The 18651-nt window shown below is 58.5% G+C and overlaps 6 protein-coding genes across 6 annotated transcripts; 3 read left to right on the forward strand and 3 right to left on the reverse strand.

The window, feature by feature from the left end:
• Positions 1-1012: 1012 nt before the first annotated feature.
• GGTG_03324 (pre-rRNA-processing protein ESF2) lies at positions 1013-2311 on the reverse strand. Its single transcript, XM_009221103.1, has one exon. It carries the CDS (start codon positions 2242-2244, stop codon positions 1198-1200), a length of 1047 nt encoding a protein of 348 aa, XP_009219367.1. The 5' UTR covers positions 2245-2311; the 3' UTR covers positions 1013-1197.
• Positions 2312-2419: 108 nt separating this feature from the next.
• Positions 2420-4607, forward strand: GGTG_03325 (potassium-activated aldehyde dehydrogenase). The gene is made up of 3 exons (XM_009221104.1): positions 2420-3053; positions 3136-4020; positions 4156-4607. Exons 1-3 carry the CDS (start codon positions 2646-2648, stop codon positions 4267-4269), a joined length of 1407 nt encoding a protein of 468 aa, XP_009219368.1. The 5' UTR covers positions 2420-2645; the 3' UTR covers positions 4270-4607.
• Positions 4608-5050: 443 nt separating this feature from the next.
• Positions 5051-6745, forward strand: GGTG_03326 (hypothetical protein). Its single transcript, XM_009221105.1, has 3 exons — positions 5051-6031; positions 6108-6166; positions 6282-6745. Exons 1-3 carry the CDS (start codon positions 5909-5911, stop codon positions 6460-6462), a joined length of 363 nt encoding a protein of 120 aa, XP_009219369.1. The 5' UTR covers positions 5051-5908; the 3' UTR covers positions 6463-6745.
• GGTG_03327 (phosphomevalonate kinase) lies at positions 6591-9492 on the reverse strand. The gene is made up of 2 exons (XM_009221106.1): positions 8145-9492; positions 6591-7945 (listed from the first exon to the last, which is right to left on the reverse strand). Exons 1-2 carry the CDS (start codon positions 8411-8413, stop codon positions 6838-6840), a joined length of 1377 nt encoding a protein of 458 aa, XP_009219370.1. The 5' UTR covers positions 8414-9492; the 3' UTR covers positions 6591-6837.
• Positions 9493-10463: 971 nt separating this feature from the next.
• On the forward strand, positions 10464-15981 carry GGTG_03328 (hypothetical protein). The gene is made up of 2 exons (XM_009221107.1): positions 10464-11078; positions 11371-15981. The coding sequence occupies exon 2, from the start codon at positions 11398-11400 to the stop codon at positions 15004-15006; it is 3609 nt and encodes a 1202-aa protein (XP_009219371.1). The 5' UTR covers positions 10464-11078; positions 11371-11397; the 3' UTR covers positions 15007-15981.
• GGTG_03329 (ATP-dependent RNA helicase DBP7) lies at positions 15426-18651 on the reverse strand. The gene has a single exon (XM_009221108.1). It carries the CDS (start codon positions 18566-18568, stop codon positions 16052-16054), a length of 2517 nt encoding a protein of 838 aa, XP_009219372.1. The 5' UTR covers positions 18569-18651; the 3' UTR covers positions 15426-16051.

The following is an 18651-nucleotide window of genomic DNA, read 5'->3' on the forward strand; positions in this document are numbered from 1 at the left end:
TAACGCTATTACGAAAAATCGTTATTTGTATTATTTATAATTGGTAATAACCGGAAGTTCGTAAAAGTAAAGCGGTAAAAAATAAAGGGTTAAAAGTTTTAATAGCGTAAAAACGTAAAAATTAAAAAAGTAAAATTTAATAAAAGTTTTTAGCAACGTTTAGAATTAATAACGAAATTTGCTTTGGCAAAAAAAATTTTATTAAAGGAAATTTTAAAAGCGTAAAAATTTTTCCGTAAAAAAATTGCGAAAAGGAAAAAAAGGATAAACGCGTTTAAAAAAGCGCGTTTGGAAACGATTTAATAAAAGTAATAAAAAAGGAATAAATTCGTATTGCTAAGCCTTTTACTTTACGTTAAAAGGTTTAAAAGTTGCCGGGCTTATAATTGTTGCAAGCAAAAGGGATAAGCACGGTATAAAGCTATTCCGGTTAATATGCTTTAAAAAAAAAAGGATTTAAAGTGCAAAGTCCCGTAAAGGCCTTTGCCCTTTATATACACGTAATTCCCTATCCTCCTTGCTTACTAAGCTTCCTTCCTAACGCCTGGAAGCGTCATACGCTTCCAGGCAGGGGGACCGCTTTTCCGATGCCTTAGGCATCTGATATCTATGCCTAAGGCTTCCTTACGACAGTATATACTATCTACTTTGTGACACTTGTAATAGCCGTCGAATCGCACTCCGTCCGACTTCCGCTTTCCGCCAAGCTACGCGTTGTGTAACTATCAGGAGTATCTTGTCGAGATTGACTCATCGTCATCTCGCTTCAGTGTGGTTGTCATGTATATCATCACGACGCCGGGGTCGGGTTCGTCTGGTGTAAATTGTGACCAAAACTTACATAATATCTTGTCTTGAAATAGTTGGCATTTCCGTCATCTTTGCTAAATCCTACCCGCCAACACAGAATTACGTATCACTCCCACATTGCTAGAAGTGGAACAAGTGGTTTCAGGGGTAGGCGGCACAACAAAAGGAGGCGTGCAAGAATCGGCTTTTTATCGCAATCCAATGTTTCTTTTTGAAATTGCTGGGTAACCCAGGGTCTTGGGCATCGAGGATTCGATGAACAAGACAGGCACCATAAATTTTCACAACTTTGAAGGTAGAGACACACGAAGATGATGTTTTGTCTACAGCTTCGTACAAGTGGCAGTAACAAGGCGAATCGCTCGTACAGGGTATACATTTTGACACTTAAAAGAACTTGCCCAGCGTCCTCTGGGCCGAGTCGACGAGATTCTTCTTCTCCGCGACCGGCACCTGTCTGAAGGTCCTTGCCGGCTCCGCGCTCTTCGCGGCGTCGGGCGCGGCGGCCGCCCCGGACGCGTCTCTGCCGCCATCCTGCGGCTTCTGCTGCTGCTTGGCGGCCTTCTTGACCTGCATGCCGTCAAGCACCTTGGCCCTCTCGGCGTTGCGCACAAAGTCCCTATTCTCCCTGGTGGACTTTGAGATCTCGGCGCGCATGCGGCTCGCGCGCTCGGCGTTCTCGGACGCGATCTGCTCCGTCAGGTTGTGCCACTTGAAGCCCTTGAGATACAGCATGGTCCAGACGTCGTCGCGGTAGTATGAGCCCTTCTTGCCGCCGATGGTCTGGCCGTTGAGCGTCGCGGCCACGGCCTTGGCGTCGGCCTTGTGCACGAACTCGACCCAGCCGTCGGTGAAGCTGCGCTTCTTGTTGCCGCCCGCGCGCACGCGGCGCGACCGCGCCGCCGGGTCCTCGGGCGACAGGAAGATGCGGTTCATGCGACCGTAGGGCTCCAGCAGCGACCGCAGCTTGGCTGGCTTCATGAAGGGCGGGATGCGCGGCAGGTACACGACGCCCGACCGCTTGACCTGCGCCTCCGTCACCACCAGGTTCTTCTTGGTCGGGTTCGCGTTGGCCTGCCGCAGCTGCGGCCGGCTCTTGGGGTTCTTCTTGACCGGCCGGGCCTCCTCGTCACCATCATCCTCGTCCTCGCCTTCCCCCTCTGCCGTGTGGGGCCCGCTGTCGCCTAACGCGGACTCGAGCGCCTCGGAGTGCAGTTGGGCTCCTGGTGATTCCACATGCTGGTCGCCGCTTCCGTCGTCGTCGTCGTCGCCGCTGAGGTCTCCGTCATCCTCGTTGTCGGAATCGAGTTTCCTCCGTTTTGCTGAGCGGCGGCCCTTGGAGATCTCGTCGGCCTCGGAGTTGTAGCCCTGGCTTTGGTCGTCGTCACTCTCGTTAGCGTCGAGGAAGTGGTTTCTCTTTTGTTCTGGCGCCATGTTGTCGGCTGCGCAACGGACGCGATGGATGATATGACCATGTCAATTGAGCCTCGCAACATTTGCTGGGCCCCACCAAAGTTTTCCGTTGTCCGATGGATTTCTTATCGTGGGTTCCATTATCTTATCTCCGATATCGCAATCCAATGGAACTCGCAACTGCATCATCGCGGGGCACATTCGAAGAGCTAGTGGCGAGCCGTGACACCCCTTGCATTGCTCTTATGTGCCTCGGCGTTTAAAACACAAAGTATATCAGCTCCCCCAGCCATGCAACACCAGTCTTGGCTTGGTTTATAGACATAATCCTCACTGAGCACACATCTTGCAACCAGCCGGCCCCCCACTCGCTTTGTCTTATTCCCAAACCCTATCCTCGTCGGCAGCCACAAGTTTGAAACATGGGTTCCATCGAGACTCTCACCACCATCTCCCCCACCACGGGCGAGGGCATTCTCACCCGCCCAGGCGTCTCCCCCACGGAGCTAGAGGAGCTCCCCAAAGCCGCCACCAGAGCTTTCGAGTCATGGAGGAAGACATCGCTTGCGGACCGTCAAAGCATTGTGCGCAAGGCGCTCGACGGGCTGCTTACGAAACAGGATGAGCTTGCCAACGAGCTGACGGTCCAGATGGGCCGGCCCATCGCATACACAGCCAAGGAGGTCGCGACAGCTGTCAAGAGAGCAGAGTACCTGCTCAAGATAAGCGACGAGACGCTCAAGGACACGGACGGCGAGGCCGAGAAGGGGTTCAAGCGTTTCATCAGAAAAATTCCAGTCGGGCCTACGCTGATTATTTTTGCATGGAATGTAAGTGTTCTGGTCGACTGGTTGTGATTCGTCAGTCACTCTTCGACACACGGCGCGACAACTGGTAAAGCTAACGGCGTAGTACCCATACCTCATTCTGGTCAATGCCCTGATCCCGGCGCTGCTGGCCGGCAACAGCGTCATCCTGAAGCCATCGCCGCAAACGCCGACCATTGTCGAGCATGTTGCCAAGCTCTTTGCCGAGGCTGGGCTGCCCTCAGGCGTCATCCAGTACTTCCACTGCGGATCCCCTACTCTGATGGAGAGCATCGTCCGCAACCCCCTGATCAAGCTGGTCTGCTTCACAGGCTCGGTGGCTGGTGGCCTCGCGGTGCAGAAGGCTGCGGCGGACCGTCTCGTCGGCGTCGGCCTGGAGCTCGGCGGAAAGGACCCGGCGTACGTGCGGGGCGATGTGGACATCGCCTGGGCGGCCGAGGAGATCGTGGACGGCGCGGTCTTCAACTCGGGCCAGAGTTGCTGCTCCATCGAGCGCGTGTACGTCGCCGAGGAGATACACGACCGCTTCGTCGAGGCGGTGCAGAAGGTGCTCGAGGGCTACCGGCTCGGGGACCCGCTGGACAAGGCGACGCACCTCGGGCCCGTCGTCTCGGCGCGGTCCAAGGAGGCCATCGCCGCACACGTCAAGGACGCGCTCGACAAGGGCGCCAAGGACGCGACGCCGGCCAACGCGACCTTTGACACGCTTCCGGCCAAGGGCAACTTTGTCAAGCCGACGCTTCTGGTCAACGTCAACCACACGATGGACGTCATGAAGGATGAGACATTCGGTCCCGTCATCCCTGTTATGAAGGTCAAGAGCGACGAGGAGGCGGTCGGGCTCATGAATGACAGCGAGTTCGGTCTAACCGCGAGCATCTGGACCAAGGACACGGACAAGGCGTACGAGCTGGTCGATCAGGTCGAGGCAGGCACCGTTTTCGTGAACCGATGCGACTACCCCAGCCCCGTGAGTCGGATCCCTTTGACGCCGCAATCCCTTTCGTCGCGACCGGACCGTCATTGTCCACGCCAATGATGGGGTTGCATTCCTGAGATCCGCAAACAGTTCGTATGCTAACCCGCCAACGTTAACTCCCTTTAGGATCTCGCCTGGACCGGATGGAAGAACTCTGGCAAGGGACAGACGCTGAGCAAATTTGGGTTTGACCAGTTCGTAAAGCTGAAGAGCTACCACCTCAAGGATTACCCAAAATAACTAGACATGGGCAGAGCCCTGATTTCAGGGCGAGGCGAAGAAATGCAAACAAATGCAAATGTTTTCTGTCATTGGAGCGCACGCCAGATATTCGGACGCAAGGGAGACAGTTTATCAGGCCATCTTTTAGGGACCCGAGCCAGCCCGCCTGCAGGACGAAAGACGCCACTCGCGGCGGCCGGCACCAAGCTCCCTTCCCTCTGCGGGCCAGATGAGCGTCTGCGCTATTGGCGACCATTCATTTCAAATCCCGTGATCCCTTTTTACACCGCATTCCACCGCGTGGCCGATGAAACCAATTCGAAGGTTGCCCCCGAAGGGCCACACCAAAATGCACCAAGTGGGCATTCCATCCCTTTTTGCACATGCGTGTGAAAAGCCCTCCTTCTGCTTTCGGCCCGCCCAAAACAACGCAAGCAAAGCAAACCCGCTTGGCTGCCCTAGCTCTGCATGGCTTGCCCGCCTCTGCCCTGTGTTCTCCTCCATTGCTCACCAAACTATGGATGTGTCTTGGCAATTTACTAGCAGTGCCGGTAAGACACGTCCCAAACCCTATTCGCCTCCTGCGCGCGCCGACGTGCGTGCCTGGCTGTCATTGTTGCTGCTTCCGCTGCTCCTGCTGCAGGAGAAGATACGGCGGCAATTGCCGCATGCGTGTGTCGGTTTCAGTAATATAACACGCTGCTCTCGCCCAACAGTTGAGACGCAACCGTGTTTTTTTTTGTTGTTGTCCGTTTTCAGTACACTCTCCCTCTCTCTTCTCCATCCGACACTGGCGACCCCGCGAAGCTCTTATAGGAGCATCGCCCGCCCGCACCCACCCCAGGAACCACCGCATTAGCCGTGGGACACATCATCACCTGGATTCGTGGCGTGGCTTTTCCGGCACGCAGGCACTTTTCTTTTTTTCTTCTGTCTCTTTTTGCGCCTGCATGTCCTACCAACCGGGATAGTCCTTTCCCAACCGCCCCCTCCCTCTTCCACCGGCGCTCCTCGTCGGCGCCGTCCGCTCCTTTGTTCTGCTGGTCCGAACAACTCTCGTTTTTTTTCGTCCACCTGCCCGCTTTTGCTGCGTCCTCATTCGCTCGAACTCCTGTCCGTCCGCCGTCTCTCGCTCTTACCCGGCAAAGGCGGCAAGCCACGACTACTCCGACCTGGCGTCCTCTCTTTGATCTCTCGATAAAAGACAAACCCACACTCCTTTGCTTGCTTTTTTTTGCCACGACCACCAGGTTGCCATTCATTCATCCCACCAAACCGTTTCTTTTCTCCTGGTCAGGCACCGCCGACGTGTTCTCAGGCACGCACAACACCACCACGTCGTGCCTCAGTCCAGCCTTTTTGGGATTTCCATTTTAGCCCTCTTTTTAATATCCTTTGTATCAACCAAAGGCCCCAATCGCTCAAACGGCTCCCCCTGGCAAACACACCCGAACCAACGCCCGCCGCCGTTCCTTGCCATCAATGGACCGCCTCTCACCTGGGAAGTCCTGAAAAGCCGCTTGTTTCCCGACTGCGCCGGCATCTCTGGGCACCCGCTCATCAGACACGGACACACATACACACGCACACGCACACACACTTGCTTCCCTCCTCCCCCTAACACTCACTACACCATTGCCGACGTCCCCGCCAGAATATGACCATTAGCATGGCGTCCTTCAAGAAGTTCGCCCTCCGCATCTCCAAGGCCGTCGTGGGCCTCCGCCGCACTGGGCCGAGGCGCGGACACGATCAAAAGTCCATCCGGGGCCTAGATATCGTAAGCCACCACACCCCTTATCTCATACCCAACAACCGCTTGAAACAACGACTAATATTGATGGTCAAAAACTTAGTCCCATCCGACAAACTTCCGCCGGGAAAGGACCTCCCTCCAAGGGTTCAACCAGGAGCAGTAAGTGACGTGAACCCCATCCAGGGAGTGGTGTTTATCCCCCCCTGGCCCGCTTTTTGTATCTGCTATCCTCCATCGCTCGTTGCTAACCTCGTCATGCTTCCCCCACCTGCAGGCTCGCCCTCCTCCGAGAGAAGGAGCTGGCTCGCCGGGTCGGCGTCATGGACCCCGACAGCATGACGCCCGGCCGCCCGGCACTCTCGATCCCGCTGCGTCCCGCCGGCGGCCCCATGTCGTCCAACCCCGTGGCCACGGTGCCCGAGGAGCCCGAGATGGAGGCCGAGCCGCGGCTATAGGGGATATAATACTGGTCCTGCCGGGATTCAAGGTGTTTTGGTGGATGGTTTTGTAATTTTCCGAGGTTTACTGGTTGTGTTCTTTTGAGCATGTGAGGTGGTCACTTGTAATGGTATTATGTATGAATATTCCAAGGTCGGAGTAAACGGCTGGGCCGGCGGGTGGCGTACAAGGTTCCCATTTTCGGGTGTGGGCTACGGGGCATTACAAAACGGACTACAGATAACTGTGTCCAGAAGCGTCTTCACGCAGAGATAATGTTTATCAACATTTCCTAAATCCCGGCCCTTCCAATTGCTTGATGTGCGGACCAGTGTTTTATTCACGACGCGTTATTACGAGACGCTTGCCTAGCCGCTTGTCACTACTATGCTCTAGATCCAGCCCTCGTACACCTTGAGGCTCTCCATCCGCACGCCCTCCATCTCGCCCTTGACGCCGAGCAGCCGGACGCGGACGTTCTTCTCGCTGCTCCACTTATCCAGGAACTGCTCGACGCGAGCCTTGGTCTCGTCGTCGTCCCTCATCAGCAGCGCGGCCGCGTCGAAACCGCCGGCGCCGGGGACGACGCCGCCAAAGACGCCCTCGAGCCCGCCCAGGGCGTCGAGCAGCTCCGTCTGGCTGGGCGGCTCGATCTGCGCGCCGCTCTCCTCGCCCATGCGGCGCACAACGTCCCGGACGCTCGAGACGGCTCCCGCGATGCCCTCGACCCGGCCGGACGCGAGCACGGCGGCCAGCGCCTCGTTGCGCGACTGCAGGTCGTCCCACAGCTTCGTGGCCGGCTCCTCGTCGCGCGCCTTCCAGGCCAGGACCGTCTTGACCATGCCGACCGTCTGGGTCCCGCAGGTGACGTCGCACATGCGCATGGCGACCCCGGGCGGGAGCGTGACGCTGGTCGGGTCGATCTCGGCGTCCCAGGGCTTGGCGACGACGGCGGTAAGGGCGGCGCTGAAGCCGGGGGCGCCGGGCTCGGGCAGGGATGACAGGACATCCGGTGAGAAGCGGCGGTAGCGACAAGAGCCGTAGACGGCGGCGGCGACATCGAAGCCGGACCCGACCTTGCCCTGGGCGGCACAGTGTGCGGCCTGGGCGAGGTTGTGCAACGCGGCGCGGCCAAATTCCGAGGCCAGGTCGAAGAGCTGTGGGGGCAGGTAGTGGGTCAGGAGGGCGGCGGTAAGGGCGGTGACGAGGGCGGCCGAGGAGCCCAGGCCGGTCTTGTTGGCGCCCGAAAGAGTGGTGGGAAAGTGAGCGAAGCGTGAGGCAGCTTTCCGAGCTCCAGCCGGCGCGGTCTCAGTGCTTGCCGTCTTGGGCGCCGATGAGGACGCGTCGGACGGTTGCGAGTAGTAGTCATTGTCGGCAAGGATGGTGAGCCTGGCCGGCTTCATGCTATGGGAGGGGCCATGCTTCCCGATCTTCGCAATGTAGGTGAGGGCGTAGGACAGGGCCGTCTCCACGAAGGGGTTCTTGGAGATGTCGGTGCCCCTGGTATGAAGGCTGGTGTAAGTAAAGACGAATGGCGCGCTGGGGTTGGGGGAGACTCGACCACGTGAGTGTGATATGGACGCGTGGGCTGCCGGATACTTGACGATCCCGCCCTGGCGATCATCACGGCGATCCTCAGACTACCACAGCGCGCACGCATCCCTTGCCTTCGCAGCAAAGTGCTACAAGTGTTACTTACACATGCAATTGGGTGATCTGGATCCCGCCATCCTCATCGGCAAGGCGGTAGCCGTAGCGCCACTGGGCGTGCTGAAACTGGGGGCTCTTGACGACGATCTCAGTCAGCTGAACGCCGGGGCTGGTGTTGATCTCCTCGGCGACAACGTTGATGCGTGCGCTGAGCCCAAGGACAAGCCCCGTGTACTTGCGGTCCAGGACCAGGTATCCGCCAGCCAGGAGCACCTTGCCTGGGGCGGAAACAGCCGTGGTGGGGTTTGCGTCTGACATTTTGCGTCCTTGGTCTGCTTCTTTCGTGTCCTGGGAGGGGTGGGGGCAGCCAGGGATGTCACAGAGGCACGGTGAGGATGAGTGGTGGTGGTTTGGTGTTGGCAGGGCTGACGATCACGCTGCTTTTGCTTCTCTCGAGAACGGAGACCGACCCAGGGGGAAGGAACAGTTGCGCGGCGCAAATGCGGGGTTGGAGCACGGGTCTCGAGAGTGCAGGTCCCGTTCGCCTGTGTTTTCCAGTGAATACCAGGTACACGCAAGTACCCGAGCGGCCACTGCCGGTCGAATCGGGTGCTTTGACAGGAGCCGAAGGGAGGCACTGGAAGGAGTTGCCGAGACAAAACCACAAAAACACCACTTGATGGGAGCTCCTACGATGACACGAGCGTCGTCGCGGACTCAATGACGTTGCTCCAGCTGCTTCTGGCAAGCAGGGGAGCACCCCACCCTCATCGTCAGTGCTGTGAGCCGATGCGACATCAGCTAGAGCTCCGACCAATAGCAGCCCAGCTAACCGGGCCAAACGCTCCGGACAGCTCCGATAGACAGCACCGATCGAGGGAATTGATTGAATGCCATGCGGGAGTCCGTTTTGATCAAATCGGCATGACGTTTACAGCGCGGCCTGGTGCTGGAGGCGGGAGCAGCGATGTGCCCGCCACAAAGTCTAGCCTCGGAGGAACGGATGGAGAGGTGCAGAGGAATAGCCCTACCACTCCACTCAGGAAGCAAGTCATGAATCAAACCGATGGTGGCAGGCGCTCTGGGCCGTCAAGGAGAGAACCCCGTTGGATCGCACGAACTCGGCATTTTGCTGCCAGTGGCGGACCCGGCCAGACTGTTACCGAGAATGGTTTGGCTTATTCGTACCGTGCCTCGCCAAGCCGCAGCGCCCTGAGACGTGGTACCTTGGGATTTGGTCGCCAGCACTTGATGGAAAGGGCAACATGTCCAATTACCTGCCTGGCGAGGAGGGAATACATAGAAGGCGGTGTATTGTCTCTGCCAGTGTGCATTGTGGCCGACGGACGCACCATTGATGTCCACTTGTGCTGTCATGCCTGCCTGGCCGTCTGTTTTTCAGCCTGCCTCAGTGCCTGCCGCCATGTCAATCATCGGGGTCTCGGGTACGTGGGATCTTGCGCGTGCTGGGAGTAAGCGGCGGGCCAATTCCAGCCCCCAGTTTCCGTCCCAGCTCGGCCGAGGGAGGCGGGAGGGCTTGGCGCGGCGGGCTTTGGCATAAGCCCGAGTCGCGTTCCACGCAGCTGGGCTTGGTCCAATTTTGAAGGACGCGGGTTTTTCTCGCAAAATCGAGCTCGTGACGCTGCACCCCAGCGACCCGCTCCAGCTTCTGCCGATCCACTCGCCGCCGTGCTGCGTGTCGAGTTACTGGCACAGGTTGCTCCAAAGACGGCAACACGTCGCCGTGGCCAAATGGACAGCATAGCAGAGACCATGTTTGGTCTCGTTCGAATCTCGCCCAGCTGCTTCAGACACAGGCCCTCTAGCATTCTAAAGCCGAGCAAGACCACCTGTTTGAAACCCAAATCTATGGTGCGGGCACCGATTCGCTTAGCGCATTGGCAGTCGTGACCGCCCATTCACCTCCCGGCTTCTGCCCGTCCTCCCCCCACAAGCTCCTCCCCAGCCCCCTGCACCTGAAGAAGGCCTGATGGGTAACATCAATGGAAAGTACGCTTGTTTACGACGGCGAGGGTTGTTTCCCATGACTGGCTGGGCGGGGCCGCCGCGGCTGACCGGGATTAATATTGAAAATTACATGTAGTGACGGGTTTAAGTGTGCTCCAGCCCTGCGTCGTGGCCGTTGACGTGCTTGGTACGCAGGAGAGCGGCACAACGGCAAGACATACAGCGAGTGGACTGGATGACACCCTATGTCTGTACCTAGGAATGTGTGAAATCATGGAATTGAGGGAGCTTTACCGATGGCTGAGGGACCAAAAAAGGCCAAGGCTGAGGACCGAGGTTCCTGGCTAGGCCCCGACGGGTGTCGTCATGGAACCGTCTCCGCCGGCATGATGTGTGTGAGGTCCAGGAGGCCGCGTCTGTTGCACCCCCCGTCGTGGGAAAAGACAGCCTGTCCACAAGCCATGCTAAAGAAACAGAGGCGTATCAAAACAGAGCCTGAGGAGTACAAGATCAGTCATTAGCTTTGCCTCCGCCACCGATCCAGAGTTGAGCGCATTGTGCTTCATCGGCTGAGCTCATCGCCGCCTCTCCAGCCAAGGACTCGCAACCTTAGCCACCACCCAAACTGAGTCTCACGGCTATTGGCTGTGGCAGGTTCCGGCATTGCCCTGGCCTTCTGACTAAGCCCCAGCTTCCGAATCCACCCTTGCGAGTTGCGCAATTTTCATGCAATTTGCCCGAAAAATTCCACTCGCACCCGAGCCAGGATTTCGGAGCTTGTGTTAGTGCCGGAGCCCTCCAACGATATCTGATCGAAAAAGTGTGCGAGCGGGAGCAAGGAAAAAAAAAAAGAGACGGCCCTCCCTGCCATTGCGACCTGAGGCTTTCCTCCCAGTCCTTCTTTCTGCACTCCTTTTGTTCGGCATAACCCGAAAATAATACAATCCGCGCGTTTGTTTGACGGCTCATGTGCTGTCAAATGAACCTGCAACGGCGACTTCCTTTACCCTATCTTGTAAGTGTGGCGCCTCTCTGCTTTTTCCTCTGGTTTTGCGGGTGCGGCGGCGGGCAGTGGCGTGTCGTCGCAATTGGAGTGGTCAGATCCAACCAGCCCAGTCGCGCGACATTGCCGTCACCTCACCACACAGCACCACAGCCCACGATGCGCGCTGGACTGGCGCCTGTCTCAACCACCATGACTACAATTCCAATTCTATCCCGATCGCCTGTTCTTGGCTGGCCCTTCCGTGCCGATCGAGCGGGCCGTCCTGATCGTGTCGCGTGCTGACACTCTCTTCTCTTGGCAGCTTCACCCCCGTCCTGGATAATTCTAAATGCCCTCCATCTACTCCTCCCTGTACCAGAACTTCATCCGCCAGGGTTCCAAGACCTTTGTCAACGGCTACGCACAGTCTGTCGTAGCTGCCACCCAGCACAATGTTCTAAACCCCCAGAACAGGCCGTCCTTTGCGCGGAGGAATAGCACCAGCACCACCCGCATCGGACGGCTCTCAACCCTTGCCCTCCAGAGCGCCTTTCACCCGGCCGTCTCGGCCGTCGGCGTCCACCCGGAACACCGAATCGAGAGGGTAGCCAACCATGGCGGCCTAGACGCCTACTTCGAGAACCTGCAAAAGGCCGAAGCCGTCGACGTCGAGGATGCCAGCACAGTCGAGTCCGAGTGGGTTCAGTACCAATTCCCCAAGCGCATCGAGTGGAAGCCCTCCCCCGCATCCATTCTCCTTGAGCCGAGGACCCTGGTGGCTGAGAACGCGACCGAGGATGCCCCTGCTCGACCCATATCGCCAGAGGAGGAGGCGGTGCTTGCGACTATCGATGCTGCCCTGGAACGGGAGATCGAGGCTCGCAGCAAGCTCGAGGCGCTGCAGGAGGAGGAGGAGTCTGTACAGTCCGTGAGGTCGGCATCACCTGCTGTGCCTGCGCTCCAGGAAGCCGTGGAAGAAGCCGTGTCAAGGTCCGCCACCCCCGTTTCGGGCACCAGGACACCCGCCAGCATCCAGAGGACAGCAACACCACCGCCGGTCGAGAAGGTCGACCCTCAATCTCTAACCTACACCAACCACTTGACCAAGCTTGCGGGATCTGCCCGATATGCCGAGATCCATGCTGTGTTCGAGGCCATGCTGGTTGCCGACGTTCAGCCAACACCAACCGCCTACAACGCCCTTCTCACGGCCTCCATCCAGCTCTCCAGGGAGAAGATTGAGGTTGTGTCCAAGGCCCTGGATGTTTATGCAGACATGCTCCGCCGCAAGGTGGCCCCGGACAGCGACACCTACAACATTCTGGTCGGTCTTCTCGCCTCTCGCTCGCTCGAGGTCGGATCCTTGAAGACGTCCTTGGAGGAGAAGCGGGCGCGCTTTGGTGGAATGGACGAGCCAGGACGCTTCATGCTCGCCTCGCACGAGCTCGAGCACGCAATACTCTCCGAGGATGACCGTCTCGACCTCGCCATCAAGCTGTTCGACAACTCAATCCTAGAGAATGAGGCAGTCTACTCGTCGGAAACATATCACGAACTCATCTCTGCTTGTGCGCAGTCGGGCCGCGTTTCTGATATGCTCCAGCTGTTCGAGCATATGGAGCGTAACCAGGTCGTCCCTTTCGCCGCCACTTTCCCGGCCATGATCACTGCATTTGCCGTCTCGGGCGACTTGGTCAGCGCAGTTGAGTGCTACACCGAGTACAAGACTCTGGCGGTGGCCAACGACAATGGAATGCCCAGTCTGCTTGACCGTCTCGATGTCGACGTGTACGCTGCGGTCATCAACGCCTATGTCGTCTCGGACAAGCTAGAGGGCGCCATGAAGTTCTACGAGAAGATAATCAAGGAGTATGGAGTTCGGGCTGTGGACATCAAGGACGCCATCATCAGCGCAGGTTTCGTCCAGGGCTTCTTGCACCGGGGCATCTTCGAGGAGGCGCTGATGTGGGCCCAGGCAGTTGAGGACCAGACGAGGCTGCAGACAATGAGCCATGTTGCCAGCAAAGCCGCCGACAGCGGCGACATGCACACGGCAGTCGCGGCATTTGCCGACCTGCCTCAGCCTATGCTGATGGGCAGTACCCCCGCAATCGCTCTGCTTGCGCTCAGCGTCCGTCAGGGTGATGTCGCCGCGGCCTCGAGATTCTGGAGTGTTCTCAGCAGCCCGGAGATGCAGGTGACGCGCAGCTTCATCGAGCCCACGGCCATGTACGCCGTGGCCATGATTGGCTCCGGTCAGGTGGCCGAGGGCTTAACACAGTCGGAGATGATGTTTGAACGCATTAGGGCTCTTGCCGACGTGCAGCCGCAGGTCCTTGAAGAGGTCGACGAAGCTTCCGAGTTTGTTGGTCGGTTCATGGCTCAGCGTGGCGTCGTGGATCCCCGCGATATCGCCTCTGTCGCCTCGTATCCTACACACGCCCTGTCCACCTCGCCTTTTGACTCCAGCGCCACCGTCTCCAGCTTCGAAGACACGTTTGACCCTTACGCCCACAACACCGACTTCAAGGGCTCGTCGCTGATTGCCGACGACCTTGAGGGCTCTCATGGCCGCAAGGGCCCCAAGCTGAACGATGCCCTGAACCGGTTCCGCAACATCCGCCGGGCAGGCCGCCACCCCAGGTACATCACGTATGCCAAGCTGATCTCTGCTGCTGCCCGCGACGGCAAGATGGATCTTTGCAACGACATTCTGGCTATGGCTGCTGCCGACGTGCCTCTGCAGTCGCAGTATGCCGTTGTCCGCTACGGGTGGTCCTCCATCCTGGACGCCATGGTTGGTGCCTGTCTGACGCTGGGTAAACGCTCGATGGCCGAGCAGTTCCACATCCAGCTTCTCTCCATCGGTGCTTCGCCTTCCGCAAACACTTTCGGCCTCTACATCACCACCCTGAAGGAATCGACCAAGACGTTCGACGAGGCGTCCGAGGCCGTCAAGATCTTCCAGCGCGCCAAGGCCGAGGGCGTCGAGCCGACCTCATTCCTGTACAATGCCCTCATCGGCAAGCTTGGCAAGGCTCGGCGCATCGACGACTGCCTGTTCTACTTTGCCGAAATGCGCGCTCTTGCCATCCGCCCCACCTCGGTCACCTACGGCACCATCGTCAACGCCCTGTGCCGCGTCTCGGATGACAAGTTTGCCGAGGAGCTGTTTGATGAGATGGAGTCTATGCCCAACTACAAGGCGCGCCCTGCCCCCTACAACAGCATGATGCAGTTCTTCCTGACCACCAAGCGCGACAAGTCCAAGGTGCTCTCGTACTACGAGCGCATGGTCGCCAAGGGCATCTCGCCCACGACGCACACCTACAAGCTACTGGTCGACACGCACGCGACGCTGGAGCCCGTCAACATGACGGCTGCCGAGGCGGTCCTTGATCGTATTCGCGCCTCGGGCCAGTCGCCAGAGCCCGTGCACTACGCCTCGCTCATCCACGCCCGCGGCTGCGTCCTCCACGACATGGCCGGCGCCCAGCGCGTGTTCGACTCGGTTATGAAGGATCCCTCCATCCCCTCTTCGGCGTGTCTCTTCCAGGCCCTGTTCGAGGCCATGGTTGCCAACCATCGCGTCGCCGACACCACCGCCGTGCTGGCCGAGATGCGCCGCCGCCGCATCGAGATGACACCCTACATCGCCAACACCCTGATCCACGGCTGGGCTGCCGAGCACAAGATCGACAAGGCCAGGGAGGTGTACGAGGCCGTCGGCCGCGAGCGCCGTGAGCCCAGCACCTACGAGGCCATGACGCGCGCCTACCTCGCCGTCGAGCAGCGTGAGGGTGCCAACGGCGTCGTGTCCGAGATGCTATCGCGCGGCTACCCGAGCGCTGTCGTCAACAAGGTGCTCGAGCTGCTTGGCGGCGGCGGCGGCGGCGCTCCTGCCGAGGAGGCTGCTGCTGCTCCTGTTGCTGTCGCCACTGTTGCTGCTGCCGCCTAAGGCTGTGTCGGGATATCTCTGCCCGCTTTTCTGCTCCCTTCTGTTTGTGGAATTGTCCTTTTTATTTTGGTCAAATGTGTCGTGATACCCCGGTGGCTGCCAACAAAAAAGCGTGGGAGGAACCTCAAAAGGTTGTCCCATGTGTTTCTTTTTTCTTTATTTTTTTCTTTCTTTTTTCCCCTAGCTCATGTTCTCGTCTCCTTTTCCTCATCCATCACCCCAACAGCGCGCTATTCTATTCATGCGAGTTTTTTTCAACTGCTTGCTATCCTAGTCACCGGTGGTATGCATTTTTCTTCCTTCTCTTAATTTCCTTTGTCCATATTCTCATGAAACTGGAGGTCTTGGGTTGGACGGCGTTCATGGTGTGTGGAGTAGCCTTCCCCGGCTACATTTTTTCTCGCTTTTATCTCATTTTTCATGGTTGATTCACGGCCCGCCGAGGCAATATCGCCCTCTGGCTCGAGCCACCGCATTGTTCAAGTTCTCTTTTGAAGAGGTTTACTTGATTTACCTCATAGACAAATCTCCACTCTACATACTCACGAAAACATTTAAAGAGCAACCGGAATATGGGCAAAGGATAGCTGGAGGAATCGCGGTGCATTTTGCTTGGGTTCATGGGTCGGGAACGGGGAATGCATGGGGGTTTACCGGGCAGCATCCAAAGGGCAACGCAGGCAGGCATGGGAAATGACGGCTGAAAGACGGGATTCAGGTCTAATCGGGAGGGTGTTTGGGGGTTTGGCCACGGACGTTTGTTTACGGCCAAAAAAGGCTGACGAGAAGATGATTCCCATGCTTGCGAGACGAGGCCTGAGCATGCACATCCTGCGACAAGCGGGCGCGGTTGCTCTTTGTATAACAAAAACATTTGTTTATATCCCACAAAGAAATAGACCTCACAATGCTTCTAAGAACAGCGACTGTTGAGTGTGTGAAGATGCTATACTGTGGAGACAAGTTACTCTCTCGACTCGTAACTGTTTTTTTTGTTTTTTTTGGGGTCTAACTACCCACGCCCCTGAGCCCTTTTCGACACGGCCTAGCCGATGTTGAACTCGGAGGCACCGCTGCCAACCATCTTCATCTTCATCTTCATCCGTCTGAGCGCCTCCTCGTCGACGCCGTTGCCTCCCTCGTCGTCGGAGCCTCGTCCGCCGCCGTCAGACTTGTTTTTCCCTCCAAAGGCTGATGATGCCGCCGACCCCTTGTGCGCCGCGCGCCTCTGGACGACGCCGCCGCCGATGCCGGCGGGGGCCTCGCGCAGGCCGAAGCTCTTTGCCGTGTGGCCGAGGTGCAGCTGCGTGATGTCGAAGAACTTGCGCTCCTCGTGGATGTGCGTCGCGTACGCGCGTATGTGCGACCGGAACGCCTGCCGGGCCGCGTCGAGAAGCGTGCTGCCCGCTCCCTTGACGGGCGGTTTCGGCTGCTGGTGGTGATGGTGGTTCTTCTGCTGGTGTTTCGACCCCGCCTTCCTCCCGCCCTTTGCCGCCGAGGCCGACGTGTCCGAGGCCAGGAGGCGCTGCTCGAGGTGCAGCTGCAGGGCCTCGGCTCGCGACGTCCAGGTCTGCTTCTTGTTTGTGTCTTGCTGCTTGGCCTGTTGTTGCTTCTGAGCCGAGGCGCCGCCGCCGCCGTCGTCGTCGTCGTCGTCGCCGGCGGCGGGCGGCGGCGGGGCGGGGGGTAGGTCAACGTCGGACTCGAGTCCCGCCCGCAGCACCGTTTCATAGAGCTGCGGCGCCACGGGGTTGGCCGAGTGGAGCAGCGACATGTAGCCCTCCTCGCAGCCGGGCTGCAGGAAGAGCATGGCCTTGCCAGGACGACCCGCGCGGGCTGTCCGGCCTATGCGATGCACGTGGTCGGCGACGCTGAAGGACGGGTCGTACTCGATGACGAGGTCGACAGCCGGCACGTCGAGGCCTCGAGAGGAAATGTCGGTCGTGATCAGGACGGCCGGGTCCTTGGCCGTGGTGAAGGCCTGGAGCGTCGCCGTCCGCACCGGCTGTGAGAGCGAGCCGTGTAGCCTGTGCACTGCTATGCTGGGGTTTGCGGGTGAAGAGATGTAGCATGCCTGGGCCACTGTGGTATCGGTGTGCGACGTTGTTGATGGTTTCTTGGGGGAAGGCTCGGCATCTCCGGCTGGGAGTGGCTTTGCGGGCGGAGTTGCCGTAGAAGAGTCTGGGGGTTGGCGGAGTAAGGCGAAGTGGAAGTCGACCGAGTCCGCGCAGGATATGAATATGATGGCTTTCATCACAGACCCCTTTCTTGCGAATGATGACTTGAGCAGAGCTATCAAAGTAACCAGGCGCAGCTTCGCGGGAACAATGAGGTAGGACTGCTTGAGCTGGGACGGCGCCGTAAAAACGACGTCGCTGCCCTCGTTGCCTTCTGCCGTCTCACCACCGCTGTCACCAGCTGCTGCCGTGATGTGGATGGCGTCTACCAGACTGATTTCGCCGAGCTTCTGCACGTTCATCTTCATAGTTGCCGAGCAGAGCACTGTCACGCGCCTTTTGGGGAGCCTTTCGCCAAGCAAAACCCCATCCTTATTCTCCTCCTGGAGCGGCTCTTTGCGTATCTTGGCCACGATAGTCCTGAGGTCCTCCTCGAAGCCCATCTCCATCAGCCTGTCGCCCTCATCGAGCACCAGCCAGCGAACAGTGCCGACATCCAGCATCTTGGAGTGGTCCAGATGGTCCGTTAGCCGCCCGGGGGTCGCGATCAGTATGTTGACGCCCTTTCTGAGCCGCGACTTCTCCTTGTGCTTGCTCTCGCCGCCGATGACCGTGGTGCTGACGATCCAGGGGGTACACCGCAAGAGCTTCTCCAGCACCGCGGCTATTTGCTTGCACAGCTCGCGGGTAGGCGCCAAGACGATTGCGAACAAACCCGAGTTGCGATTGATCTTCTTGTGGTTCCCCTTGACGACGCTCCCGTCTTGATTTTCGCTGAGGGCAAGTATTCGCGACACTATGGGCAGCAGATATGCCAGCGTCTTTCCCGAGCCTGTCTGGGCCTGTAGAAAGGCATCACTGTCGTCCTTTATGAGTTGCGGCACCGTGTTTTTCTGGATCGAGGTCGGGGCCTTCATCTCGAGCTTAGAGGAGAGATGCTGGGCGATGCGCCGCGACAGCCCGAGGGCGTGGAACGTCGCCGCCTCGTCCGAAAGGGGCGCATTCGACGGCTGGGGAGGTTCCGTAGGTTCTTCGGCGGTCGGTTTCTCGTCAAAGTTTGTCACGGCCGTCGGGTTCGCGGAGAAGAGGCGGGAGGTAACGTGCTGAGACCTTGGCTGCTGGCTCCTGGCGCCGGCGCCAGATCCCTGTTGTTGCCGGCGGTCGGCATCGTCATCGCCCTCTCCAAGCCTTTGTTTTTTTGTAGGTCGCTGCGCATCGGCCCTGCCATCGCCTGTCCCGTTCCCTCTAGCTGGCCCGCCGTCCAGACCCCGCTTCGCGCTCTTCTGCGCCCGCACCCGGTCCCTCCAGCGACCGCCTTTGAACTTGACTTGCGGCTTGAAGGCTTCATCCCCAATCTCGAAGTTGAGGACCATGCCATCGTCCGCCATTTTGTCGGTTGTCCAAGGCGCGCGGCGAGGATGGTGGAGGGCCGATGTTGGCGGTTGGTTGCGGTTCTCGTCGAGCGACAGAA

The sequence above is a fragment of the Gaeumannomyces tritici genome (genome assembly GCF_000145635.1).
Source record: "Gaeumannomyces tritici R3-111a-1 unplaced genomic scaffold supercont2.2, whole genome shotgun sequence".
In the NCBI taxonomy this organism is placed as follows: domain Eukaryota; kingdom Fungi; phylum Ascomycota; class Sordariomycetes; order Magnaporthales; family Magnaporthaceae; genus Gaeumannomyces; species Gaeumannomyces tritici.